Source organism: Magallana gigas, chromosome 9, assembly GCF_963853765.1.
Source record: "Magallana gigas chromosome 9, xbMagGiga1.1, whole genome shotgun sequence".
Lineage (NCBI taxonomy): Eukaryota > Metazoa > Mollusca > Bivalvia > Ostreida > Ostreidae > Magallana > Magallana gigas.
Genome location: NC_088861.1, coordinates 37,045,717 through 37,059,525, shown reverse-complemented (window position 1 = coordinate 37,059,525; position 13,809 = coordinate 37,045,717). Strand labels below are relative to the sequence as shown.

Here is a 13,809-nt window from a genome sequence, read left to right as displayed (position 1 = left end):
TCAAGTTGTTTACATGTGATACAATTGTTACATACAACATATGAAGATAGTGATAGTTGTATAAAAAACTGACATGACTCGTAACACATATTATATATATTTTATCTGTAAGGATACATACCTATATACAATACAAACACACAAAGTATTCTCATCTAATGTACACAGTATGTTCAGGCGCAATGTAAAACAGTTTCTTTAATACTTGTAATATTTACACAGTATGTAATTAATACTTTGTTTGTTTGATTACATTTTACTCATTGCAGTTAATTGATTTACATGTTATATTGTATTTTCTTCACTTTACCTGTGTGCCACTCAGCCACAAAGAGGTTGTCTCTGGTGTCCACACATAAACCATGTGGATACTGTAAATGACAGTTGTCAATGTAGCGGAGGAACTGTCCGTCCTGATCCAGGATGTGGATACGGTGGTTGTTAAGGTCTGCTGTCAGGATCCGACCCTGGCTGTCTGTTGTGATGCCGCATGGATAGAATGATCCCTTGGTAGTAGAGGGAGGACCAGTGTAGGTAAACCGGAGTTTCCCGGCCTGATTGACCACCACTACTGCACGGGCTCTATGGTCTGACACACAGATATCTAGGTTCCTGTTCTCACTGATGTATTTAGTGATACCAGATGAATAGAGAGGTTGTCCTTTGTCGTCGTACTGAATACTTTGTTTCTCTGTGGAGCCAGAGTAACACACAACTTTTGTTTGTTTTCTATCATCACTGACCATGACAACCAGGAGGTCACCAGAGGAGGTACTACAGACACCGCGATGTCTCCACCCCTGTAGTCTGATCACTGTCTGTATCTGCGTATTCTTCTCTATGTTCACAGTTCTATCTTTGTAATCAGTATAAACTAGATCCCCACTCCTTGTCACTGCTATGTCCTGTGGAGCGTTCCCTGACTTGGTTTGGACTGACTTCACTAGTTTTCCCTGCAGGTTGTAGAGACTCATCATCTTATTAATATAACTACACGTCCAGATTTCTTCATCACTGTGACAAGTAACACAGGATAGATAATTAGGATGGCCTCCATACTGTGTCTGTATGGTGGAGATGATCCGTGGCTCATCAAGCAGTGGTTTGAGAGGAGAGGATCCAGCTTCTGAGGTTTCCATGGTGTAGCCATGTTCCTCTGTTGTAATGGAGAATGCTGACAGGGAACCAAATTGTTGGTAAAGTTGTTCTGGGTTAATTTTCTGAGGGGTGAAGTTTGGTAGAGAAACTGTGAGTTTAGGAGGCAATCTTCTGAATTCAGCAATCCTGGATTTGTAGGCAGAGACACGGCTGACATCATTGGAGTCCACTAACTTCTTCAGATCTGCAATGCTCTGTGTGATTTCAGAAATGGTGTGTGTGATTTCATCTTCCTGTTTGTCTAAGACAGCCAGGTGTTTGGCGTCCATTTCATCAAGATCAGATTTCAGTTTCTGTATAATGGTGTCTATTTCTCTGTGCCAGACTTCTCCATGTTTGTCTATTGCTGTTGTCAATTTCTGGGAGTTTTTACTCAGATCAGCTTTCTGAACTGGGATATTGGAGGCAATCTCTTTGTATTTAGGATAAATGAATTTCTCCAATTCTTGCAAATCTTTTTGCAACTTTTCCGTTTTGCTTTCAAAGGTTTTCAGAATGTCAACTTGTATATGTCCTAAATGTTTTTTAGAAGAAATGCATTGTACACAAATAGGAATGTCACACTGTTCACAGTGGAGTTCACATTGTTTGGTGGGGTGTTTCCTACACTTGGGATAGTTCAGGGTGGTTAAATATTGTTTAAGTGGCACCACTTTATGGACTTTAGAGGAATCAGAGAAATGTTCCTCTACACAGTCTTTACACAGATGTATATGACAAACTTCACAGTACATGGGGGCCACAGAGTCCCGACACAGGGTGCAGCGGACAACATCCTGTGCACTGTTCCAGGGGTCCATGGTCAGGGATCCTTTTCTTTACTATCTAGGGGGATAGGCATTTATCTGAAAAGAATTTGGAACATGAAATACATGTATAATCAAAATTACATGAATAAAATTAAATGTAATATACATCAAATCAATATTTTATGCAGTACATTTCATATATTAATTTATACCATTACATGCTATTGCTCTGTTTTTGTGGGTGGAACTTATCTATCAACAACAGTTTTAACTAACTTACCGGTAAATAATTTTTAAAATTTGATAAAACTGTCAAATTAATTATAAATAGGTCACATACTCAATTCTAATCCATCTACAGAACATCACAATCCAACATGGCGGGTTCTGGGCGTTTAATCTTTGTCCCTGGTCTCCCAGCTACCCGTGGGATTTAAAGGTTGCAACATTCTCTGTCCACAATCTACATGTAGATGACAAATTGTTGTTCTTGGTCAGTACAATGTGGTTAATTCTAAGATATTGTTCAAAATCGAAGAAAATAAAAACCAAAATAAAATAATTACTAAGTACATGTACATGTATATGAGTATGGCCTTATTCATTAATACAATATATATTTTTACTAGCCACAAGCCTCCCCCTGGACAATAATTACCGGTCATAGAAAGAGAGTTAGATATATTTATATCACTCCAGTTGATCTAAAAAAAAAGACATACCTGCATGTTCAAAGGATTCCAGAGATTACTTTTACATACAACTTCAGAACCACAATGTTATGGTATTGAAAAACTTCAAAATCCAACATGGCGGGTCGCAGGTGTTTATTGTTCCTGGTCCACCTACCTGTATAGGATCACGTGATTTAGACGTAAATGTCAGGTAGAAACCTGTAATATGACAAGGACAGATAAATCAGATATCTGAGTACTCTAGAATCTAGGTCACACATTGTTTAAAGGTTTAAATGTAAACAGAATTCTACAGAAAAACAGTATAAAACATTCGGTTTAGGTTTTGAATTTTTTTTATATGAACATAACCCCTCTTTTAAAAAAAATTCTTTAACTTTGTGTGTTGGTGGGGGGGGGGGTGTATATAGGAATATAGGCATCAGACTGATCCATCTGTTTTTAGAAACACCATTTTGTATTTAATTGCTTAAAGTTGCTCTAGGTTACTTTTTATATCATAATGTGTTAAGATTTTAAAAATGTTTTCCATGGTCAAATTTTTAAAGGTCAAGGGCATGCATTATAAATTTCTGTTGAAGAAGACCCATCAATGCTCCTATCTAAGGTCTTAAGATTCAAATACCTGCTACTGTATTAATGGCTTTGAGTTCTGTAAATGATTAAAAGAATCTTTTGAAGAACTTGAACATTAAAAAATCAATTTATAACCATTTAGTAATTTCCTCTGTACAAAAAGCTGGTGTGGTGTAATGGTGCACACATTCTATTGAGAATGAAGAGTGGGTTCAAATCCCATCATCAGCATAAACATTCATTATTGATACATGTACAGGCACGTAGCAGCCCCCCCCCCCCCCCCCCCCCCCCCCTTTCAGTTTTTCTCAGAGCAGACATTTTTCTTAAATTTACATATTAATTGAATTATAATGGAGTTCCCCCCCCCCTCCCCTTTTGGGGAAATATGTAAAGAATTGAATTGAAGATAAGGAAATTAAGAGTGAAATTGAAGTTGAAGGTAAACCGGTCCCCCCCCCCCCCCCCACTAGGATTTTCATGATTTTGGAAATCATTTTTTTTTTAACTTTGCTTGTCAACCCCTACTCATTACAGTTATTTTACCAGCTTTTAGCCAGATCACCTAAATGTAGTTTTAAGAGCATTGTTGTATGTTTATAGATACCATACCAGATGAGTTCAATATACCTGGTAGAACATTTTTAACAAGAGCTTGGACTTTGGGTAGTTGTGACAAACAGCATGTGACATAACATTCATGGATATTATTTATATAGCATCATCAACAGCATCATCATCCTACAGTTCATCTATACTTTACATGTTCATCTTTAGAAACAGACTACTATCCCTGCCTTTTATGCACCTATCAAGTAATCATTATTTAATTATGCCCCCCTTTCGAAGAAGGGAGGGCATATTGCTTTGCTGCTGTCTGTCGGTCGGTCGGTCCACCAACAGTTTCTGTTCATTTTCTTCGCAGAGGGATGAACATATTGAAAGGAAATTTGGTATACAGGTTTATCATGATAATATCTAGTCAAGTTCGATATTGGGTACGATCAAGCAATTTTTCGACAGAGTTATGGCCCTTGGACGTAGAAAAATTCTAGTTTTTTGCAGTTTCCGCTCATTTTCTTCGCAGAGGATGAATGTATTGAAATGAAATTTGGTATACAGGTTTATCATGATAATATCTATGTCAATTTTGATTTTGGGTATGAGAGAGCAAATTTCGACAGAGTTATGGCCCTTGGACTTAGAAAAATTTCAGTTATTGGAAGTTTACATTCATTTTCTTTGTGGATGTTTCCAAGGGAGGGGTGGCATAAGTGTTTCACAAACATCTCTTGTTCTATTTTACTTTGCTTTCCATACAAGTAAAATACTTAAATGTGATTGGTTGAGAAAATGTTTTAAACAAGGATTGATAGTCGATACATGTGGTTTTTTTTTTAAATTGTTACTCTGTCATGTAATTTAATATATCCAAATTATAACGAATTTTACGCACAAGTAATTTGTCATGATTTGGCAATGAATAAAACATGTTTAATTTAATATATTTATTCATTCTATCAGTGTGTTTATTTATACATATTAATTAAAAACAAGTCACATATACCAGTTAAACCTAACAGCATGTACACACTATATGTATTTACATATTGATCAAAATATACAAAGTATGTAATTATCCTCACCTACTGGAAATAACAATGTTTTACCAGAGAAAACGGTACACTGTCTCATTACATATTCCAATCAAACAATATACCAAGATAGCTATGATAATATCTAAACTCATGAAAACCTTGATCTGTGTGGTGAAAAACCACTTCATATTCAGATACTTATTATTTATTACATGTACATGGTAATTAATTATATACAATTAATTGTAATTGTAACTATGCTCCTCATGCAGTGAATATATTCTTTTTATGTAAAACATCATATCAACTGTCTGTTTGTTTACATGCAACAAATATATAATTATAGTCAGAAATCACAGTTTGATTACATGTTAATTGGTTTAATATACTTGTACTTGCAATATATAATATCAACACAGTTTGTTTACATATAATACACACACACAGTTTGTTTACATATAATACACACACACAGTATGTTTACATATAATACACACACAGTATGTTTACATATAATACACACACAGTTTGTTTACATATAATACACACACACAGTTTGTTTACATATAATACATGCACAGTTTGTTTACATATAATACATGCACAGTTTGTTTACATATAATACACACACAGTATGTTTACATATAATACACACACAGTTTGTTTACATCAGATATTGTATTTTCTGCACTTTACCTGTGTCGTACTCAGCCACAAAGAGGTTGTCTCTGGTGTCCACACATAAACCCGATGGATACTGTAAATGACAGTTGTCAATGTAGCGGAGGAACTCTTGTTCCCTATTCTAGTGGCTTCTGATATTTTATAGCCTTATGATATGATCAGTTGGTTTACTTGTTTTTATAATTTTCCCGCTCTAACTGACCAAGTATTCTTAGGAGAAAGACCTGTTTTCTTCAAGAGATAATTTAACCTATTTATTTATTTGATCCACATTTTGGAAGTGGTCATTTATTTTTTTTTTTTTTTTTTATATATATATATATTTTATTCAATAAATTACATTACAAGCGAGGCAACATCTCTGCAGAGACCCTCAGGTATATCGTCACCTGGGGTGCCAGGGGCCCCCTGGATCCGATAAGTTATAATTAATATCAATATTATATATGTATATATTCAGTTTGAGTTATGTCATTAATACAAGCATATAAAGAAAAATATTAATGATACACAGAAATAGTAGTTTTTCTAAATCATCTCGCAGGATGACACATTTAAGTATTTATAATAGTAACAATAGAACAGAAAGTAAAATATATAATGTATGTTTGACATTTTAAGTATATTTGAAATACATATTATAGAAAATATAAAAATATACGTATATAACGAAAAGACTATCTCATTTAAACAAATATAATATAATGGATGATTTTCGTCCTTGAATTAAAAAAAAAAGACGTTCATATAATGAAATATATGTACATATGATTGCTGCCACAGGGGATATCATCACACATCTTACAGTAGAGAGACAGAAACCCTCCAGTAGCGTGGAATATGAAATTAATTTATAATTGGAAAGTAAATACATGCATAAGGAAAAAAAGAAAAAGAAGATACATGAAGACTAGACATCCAGAAGATGTATACATGTACTCATATTAAACATAAGCCCATATCAGTTTTGTGATACATTGTTAATCATAGTTCAAAAATAACATTACAGCCTCTCAAATAAAAGCCTAAGCATATCTATGTTAAAATTACTATATTTTGATTTTTTCAGGGCTAAGTAAAATATTTTTGTGGACGTTTTCACGTGCGAAATTATGTCTTTTGGTTTTTCAATATCATCATTTATTCTACACCACATCTTGTATTTATAAATTCTAAGTGCTACAAACGATATAACATTATTATAAACGATAACTTTGTTATTGATTTCTTTATATAGTCCAACAATTACATGTTTCCATGAAACCACAAAATGTAAGATAATGCTAACAATATTCCATATTTTTTTGACATTTGTACAATCATATAGTAAATGTTTAATTGTTTCATTAGAGTGCTTACAATACAAGCATGCACTAGAATCGTTTTTCCATTTACTGAGATATTCTCTACTTACAAGTATGTTTTTTAATAGTTTATAGTTAAAATCTGCGATTTGTTTGTCAAACATGTTAACGACTTTGTTTATATAAATGTTTTTTATCCATTCTGATCCTTCAATATTAAGGTCCTTAATTTGAAAACAAGAAAAAAAGAATTTGAAAACAAGCTGTTTCTTACTTATGAAAATGAATGGTTAGGAAAGATAAATCAACTACCAAAATTGCGATTGTATAAAAGCATTAAAACAAATTTTAAAACTGAAAATTACCTTGAAATGAACATCTCAAAATCTCAAAGATCTATTTTGGCACAATTCAGATGTGGGATACTCCCAATTAGAATTGAAACGGGTCGATATAAGGGGGAACCTCTCGATGAAAGAATATGTAATTTTTGTGTATTAAATGAAATAGAAGACGAGAGTCATTTTCTGCTGAATTGTACAATCTATTCTGATTTTAGAAGGGAATTATTCAATATTATAGGATATAATCCAACACTGGTAATGTCAAATTTAGACTGTATTTTTTTCTACTGTCAAATTTTCCTAGACTAACCTCTAAATATTTAATTGAATCTTACCTTTACAGACAATCATTATTGTATAAAAAACGCAATGCGTAATATGTGTATATTTATGTTATAATTGTATTTGCAGTGACATATAGGCCCAATGGGCCGGGTGTTTCATTATGTATTTTGTATAACATTTTGTAATTGTTATAACACATGTCACTATAATAAATTATTTACTTACTTACTTACTTACTCCTTAAGTATTTTCTTGATATAGTATGGCTTTTCAAATTTGTGATCTCTAAAAATCTTATAGTAAAATTTACATTTTTTATCATCTATCGATTCATATATGTTACCATGAAATAGAAACTGCGGTCTGTGAATAACAGTCGTATGTCTAGCCAGACCTAGGTCAAACTGTTTTTTAAATTTATGAAATACGTTTTTCATTATAAAATATTCACAGATTAAATTGTTCTTCTGGGCTAATATATTCGAAAAGAATTCCAGTGGTTTTAGCCCATTTTCGTCGACAATATCTTTGACATATTTAAAACCTTTATTAAACCAGTTTTGAAAATAAAGTGTTTTGTTTTTAAACATGAACATTTTATTGCCCCAAGTATGCTGTTGTAAAAATTCAGGGGTTGACATAGCATTTGCCTCTTTAGTGGTTTTTGAATAACTAAATGCTTCAAATATCTCTCTGTAAAATATTGGTAGCTTTTTTAGGAGAAAGTGGTTTTGCAGATCTATTTTATTTGTGTGTAATATATAAAGTATGTCATCATCTTTCAGTTTGAAATTTTCTAGAAAATAGAGCAAGTTATTTTCACCGTTTAATATATAAGATATCCAAGATGATTTAATAGCTTTGATTTTTGATTCTATATCTACTATTCCTATTCCGCCATATTTTACATCTCCGATAAGTGTTTTTCGTTTTATTCGATCCTTTTTATTCCAGATAAAATTGAAAATCAATCTATTTATAGATTTAATAATATCAGAACTTGGGGATGGTAATATTGATATATTGTAGATCAATCTGGAGATAGCTAGACTATTAATAATACATGTTTTTCCGAATATAGTTAATTTTCTTTTTTTCCACGATTCAAAAAGTCTCTCTAGTTCTTTCAGTTTATCTCCCCAATTTTTTTCAATGCACTTTTCTTTGTTGTGTCCAATATATGTACCTAGAACTTTTGTACAGTCAAAGTTGATCTTAAGTTGATCGGCAATTAGAAAAGGAACTAAAAGATCTTATCGATAAGAAAGCAAAAGGTGCTCAAATACGTTCACGCGCAAAGTGGATCGATGAAGGAGAGATTAACTCTTCTTATTTTCTAAAGCTAGAGGCAACACATCAGAATAGCAACAATATCAAATCCATAAAAAAGGACAAGAATTCATAACTAATAGTAATGACATTTTAGGGGAACTATGTAATTTCTATACAGAACTCTATCAATCTATAGGCATTCATGAAAATAATATCAAGACCTATCTCGATAAAGTACACTTTGTAAATATTCTTAATGATGAAGAAAAACAATCTTTGGAACAATTCCCTACAATAAATGAATGTGATATAGCAGTTACAATGTTAAAGTTGAATAAATCCCCTGGACTTGATGGTTTACCGGGGGAATTTTATCAAACCTTTTGGCCAGAACTTAGAACTCGCTTTTATAATTGTCTACTCCAAACTTTTAATGATAAAAATATGACTTCTTCACAAAAGCTCTCCTTAATCACGCTTATATTTAAAAAGGGGGACAAATCAAATCTTGCAAAGTATCGACCTATTAGTCTCACAAACACGGATTATAAAATAATTGCTATTGTTTTAGCAAATAGGCTTCAAAAAGTAATAGACCGTCTTATAAGTAAACATCAATCTGCTTATATCTTCTTACTCTTCTGTGGCATACCGGAAGAAGAAGCAGAGGATTGTGAGGAAACGGTGAGAAGGTTCATGTGCGACAAGATGCGTGTCCGGAAAGATATTAATTTCGAAAGAGTGCACAGAATTGGACGAAAACCTTCTAGCCCAAATGCGCGACCACGCAATATCGTCGCCAAATTCTCGCACTTTAAGGACAGAGAGTTGGTGAGAAAGCAGGCTCCAAAAACTCTGAAGGGGACCAACTTCTATGTTCAGGAACAGTTTCCTGTCGAAATCGATCAGCGCAGAAGAGCCCTGTTTCCAGTGATGCAGGAAGCGCGCAGACGGAACCAGAGAGTACGGTTGATGCGGGACAGACTTTTTATCGACGGAATCGAGTATACACCGAGCGAAGGACGCGACCAACCCGCGCATCAACCCACTGTGTCGCCTAGCCACCGCCAGGATCGCAAACGCCCGAGGGTAGGATCCAGTTAGGACAGACAAGAGGGCCAGGGACCAACGTGTACAGAGAGTGAGTTTAAGTTAAAGTTGCTTAGTTGGAACATTAATGGGGGACTCGAGAAAAAACTTAACGACCCTGCTTTTTTAAACTTTATATGTACATACGATGTTATATTTTTGTCTGAATGTTGGATAGAGAATGAATTTGATTTCAATGTACCGGGGTTTACATTAGATTCATACCAAGATCACTTTCTAGATCTAAACAAGGAGGTGGGATGGCCTTATGTATAAGGGATGAGTTTCGGAAACATATTACAATAACTGATGTTATTTTCGACACAATTTGCTGGCTAAAGATTAACGGTGATGTAATAGAGTCTAATGAATGTTTATACATATGTTGTATCTATATTCCGCCGGATAAATCCTCATTTTTCAAACAATATAACTGTGATATTTTTTATGAATTAGAGAATCAAATTGCTAAATACTCCGAGAAAGGTAAAGTAATTATTGTCGGAGACTTGAATAGCAGGTGCTCGGTGTTAAATGATTATATTGAATGTGATAATGTACATGAACAAATCTCTGATTTTATATCACCTATCTGTAATTACAAGGAGGACGATAGATTAAGTGACCGTGTGTGTCCAGACAAAGCAGTGAATGCCTATGGGCTTAAGTTGATTCAGATGTGTATTGAAAGTGGGTTACGAATTCTAAATGGCAGACATGTAGATAATATGGCTAACGATTTTACATATTGTGGTGCCAATGGATGTAGTGTTATTGATTATGTATTGAGCACACCTGACATATTTAGTTACTTTTATAAGTTCATAGTTTGTAATTTTAACACTTATTCTGATCACGCACCATTGCACATCGAACTAAGAACGGGTATAAACATAGCATTGAATCAGTCAGAAGGGAATTCATTCAGTAGTCATGATCACGTAAGATATCGCTGGAAGGAAGATTTAGTAAATGATAGTAAATTGTCACTGCAGCAAAATGTGTATAGATTAGAGGAATGTTTAGTACAGAATGATTTATCCAGTAATACAGGGTTAGAAAACGGTGTCAAAACTTTTGTAAATGAATTGTCTTTTCCTATGTCTGACTTTCATAAGGTGCCCAGTCCTCGTCATGTCAATAAGAGTAGTAGACAAATAGATAATGTTGAACCTAGACATGACCGACCATGGTTTACTGCTGAATGTAAGCGATTATATGATATTTATCGTAAAGCGCTAGCTGACTTTAACAAAAGTAAATCTTTAGAAAATCATGAATTATTAAAATCAAGTAAAAGGCAATATAAAATATTGGAACGAAGAATCAAGAGAAAATATCTTAATGAAGAGGGCAATTTATTAGAAACAATAAGGAAATCTAATCCTAAAGTATTTTTTTCGAAATTTAGTAGGAGAAAAGTTAACAAAGTAAATGTTTCACTTGTAGATTTACACAATCATTTCAAATCCCTTTCTTGTATTGATCATACAGCCGTGGGAAATGACATGGTCGTAGGTGAAAAAGAAGTAATTTTTGAAGAATTAGAAAGTGACATATCTTTAAATGAAATTGAAGATGCTATAAAGACTTTAAAACCAGGTAAAAGTCATGGACTGGATGGTATAATTAATGAATATTTCATTGAATTCAAGGATATTTTGGTACCTTTTGTACACACAATTTTTAATGCTATGTTTACAACAGGTCATTTTCCACATATACTGTGTGAGTCTCTCATTGTACCAATATATAAAAAGGGTGGGACAACTGATCCTGCCAATTATAGAGGAATTAGTTTAATTAGTTGTATGACAAAACTTTTTACTTCAATTTTGAACACAGGGGCATCGTATCCGCTCTACACTCTATGACATATATATATATATAATAATATATATATGTCATAGAGTGTAGAGCGGATACGATGCCCCTGTGATTTTGAATAAGAGATTTATGTCATGGGCCGAGAGAAATGATGTTATTACAGACGCACAGTTCGGGTTTAGACCATTTCATAGTACTGTTGATGCCATTTTTGCATTACAAACAATTGTGAACAAATATCTCTCGAAAAAATGTAGATTGTATTGCGGCTTCGTAGATTTCAAGCGTGCCTTTGACACAGTGGATAGGGTTAAAATGTGGAATAAAATTTCAATGTATGGAATCAGAGGTAAACCTCTGAAGATTTTACGTTCACTTTATAATAATATTAAGTCTTGTGTTTTATTAGATGGTAAGTTATCAGATTTTTTTGTGAATAATCTTGGTGTTTTACAAGGGGAAATAATTTCCCCTCTCCTTTTTTCCCTTTATGTCAATGATTGCGAAATGGAATTTTTAAGCAATGGAAATACTCCAATTGAATTACAAGAGCTATCCTTATTTTTACTGATGTACGCAGACGACATGGTTATTTTTGCTCAGTCTGCTGCTGACTTACAGTCAATGTTGAATACTTTAGAAAATTATACAGAGAAATGGTCGTTAACGGTTAATGTAAACAAAACAAAAATAATGGTTTTTAGAAATGGGGGAATTTTGCGAACAGAAGATGTGTGGTTTTATAAGTGTGAACAAATTGAAGTAGTGAACAGTTTTTGTTATCTAGGACTTTTGTTGAATTACAATGGCAAATTTCATGTTACGCAGAAACAATTGTCATTACAATGTATGAAGGCGCTTTTTGCACTGAAAAGGAAATGTTGTAATATGAGTCTTAATTTTACTACGCTTTTGTCCCTTTTTGACACTTATGTAGGAAGCATTGCTTACTACGGTTGTGAAGTCTGGGGCTTTCATTCTGCCCCAGATATAGAAAAAATTCATCTTAATTATTGTAAAAACATACTTAATGTTAAAAGGGGCACATCTAATGCAGTTATTTATTGTGAATTGGGCAGAATGCCTCTGCAATGTATCAGAAAAATACGTATTTTAAGATATTGGATGAAACTTTTATCATCAAGAAATTGCATTTTGAATTCATGTTATGTTAATATGTATAATGAAACTTTAGGTAAAAACAAATGTAAAAACTGGGCTGCAGAGATCAAGAATATGTTAACAAGTATTGGGCTAATGAACTTATGGGAAAACCAATTTTTTGAAAAGCCAGAAATTATTTTAACGATCGCCAAGCAACGTATTTTTGATAATTTTAAACAGTCTTTACTAGCTGACATAAATGCCTCTTCCAAATGTACAATCTATAGATATTTAGTTGATCATTGTACCTTGCAGTCATATCTAACAAAAAGAATTCCTTTACAATATAAGAAACTTATATGTAAATTAAGATTATCATCCCATTGTCTTACCATCGAAACTGGCAGATATAACAATGTTCCATTACAAAGACGTTTATGTCCCCTATGTACTTTAGATATAGAAGATGAATATCATTTTATATTGAAATGTCCCTATTACTGTAACTTAAGAGAAAAATTCCTTAAGAAGTTTTATTATATTAAACCCTCTGTCTTTAAATTAATTCTATTATTGTCAACACAAAATGTAAAGGATTTGTGCAATTTAGGTAAATATATTAAGAATGCTTTTGTAATCAGAAAACTTCATGTATAAACTTGCCTTTTTCAAGTGACCAGTATATGTATTATAACATGTGTATAAATTGTATATGTCTATGAGCTGTACAGCTGTTGACTAATAAACAATACAATATCAAAGGGAGATACATCGGGATAAACGCTCGAACCATACATGATATATTTGAATTTTGCGAAAATGAAAATTATAACGAAATTCTTCTTTTCCTTGATTTTAAAAAAGCATTTGATTCTGTTGAATGGAATTTTATTTTTGAAACTCTCAAAAGATTTAACTTTGGTGATAACTTCCTCAGCTGGATATTCATACTCTATAATGTACCAAAATTTAGATTAAAAAATAACGGATGGATTACAAAAACATGCTCTATGAATAGAGGCATTAGGCAGGGATGTCCTGTCTCCGCTATAATATTTCTTTTTGTGACGGAAATACTATCTTTAACCATTATGGAAAACAAAGAAATTGCTGGTTTCAAAACC

The 13,809-nt window shown here is 33.1% G+C and overlaps 1 protein-coding gene across 2 annotated transcripts; it reads right to left on the bottom strand.

Moving 5' to 3' along the window:
* Positions 1-202: 202 nt before the first annotated feature.
* Positions 203-2,789, bottom strand: LOC117691621 (E3 ubiquitin-protein ligase TRIM71-like). 2 transcript variants are annotated; one of them, XM_034478084.2, is made up of 3 exons: positions 2,630-2,789; positions 2,248-2,421; positions 203-2,003 (listed from the first exon to the last, which is right to left on the bottom strand). In XM_034478084.2, the coding sequence occupies exon 3, from the start codon at positions 1,956-1,958 to the stop codon at positions 279-281; it is 1,680 nt and encodes a 559-aa protein (XP_034333975.2). In that variant the 5' UTR covers positions 1,959-2,003; positions 2,248-2,421; positions 2,630-2,789; the 3' UTR covers positions 203-278. The 2 variants fall into 2 exon arrangements, with proteins under 2 accessions (XP_034333975.2, XP_034333974.2); XM_034478083.2 differs by having other exon boundaries at positions 2,248-2,370.
* Between the last annotated feature and the right edge of the window lie 11,020 nt (positions 2,790-13,809).

Coding starts and splice junctions, on each gene's coding strand:
- LOC117691621 (XM_034478084.2), bottom strand. CDS start 1,958: ATGGACCCCTGGAACAGTGCACAGGATGTTGTCCGCTGCACCCTGTGT.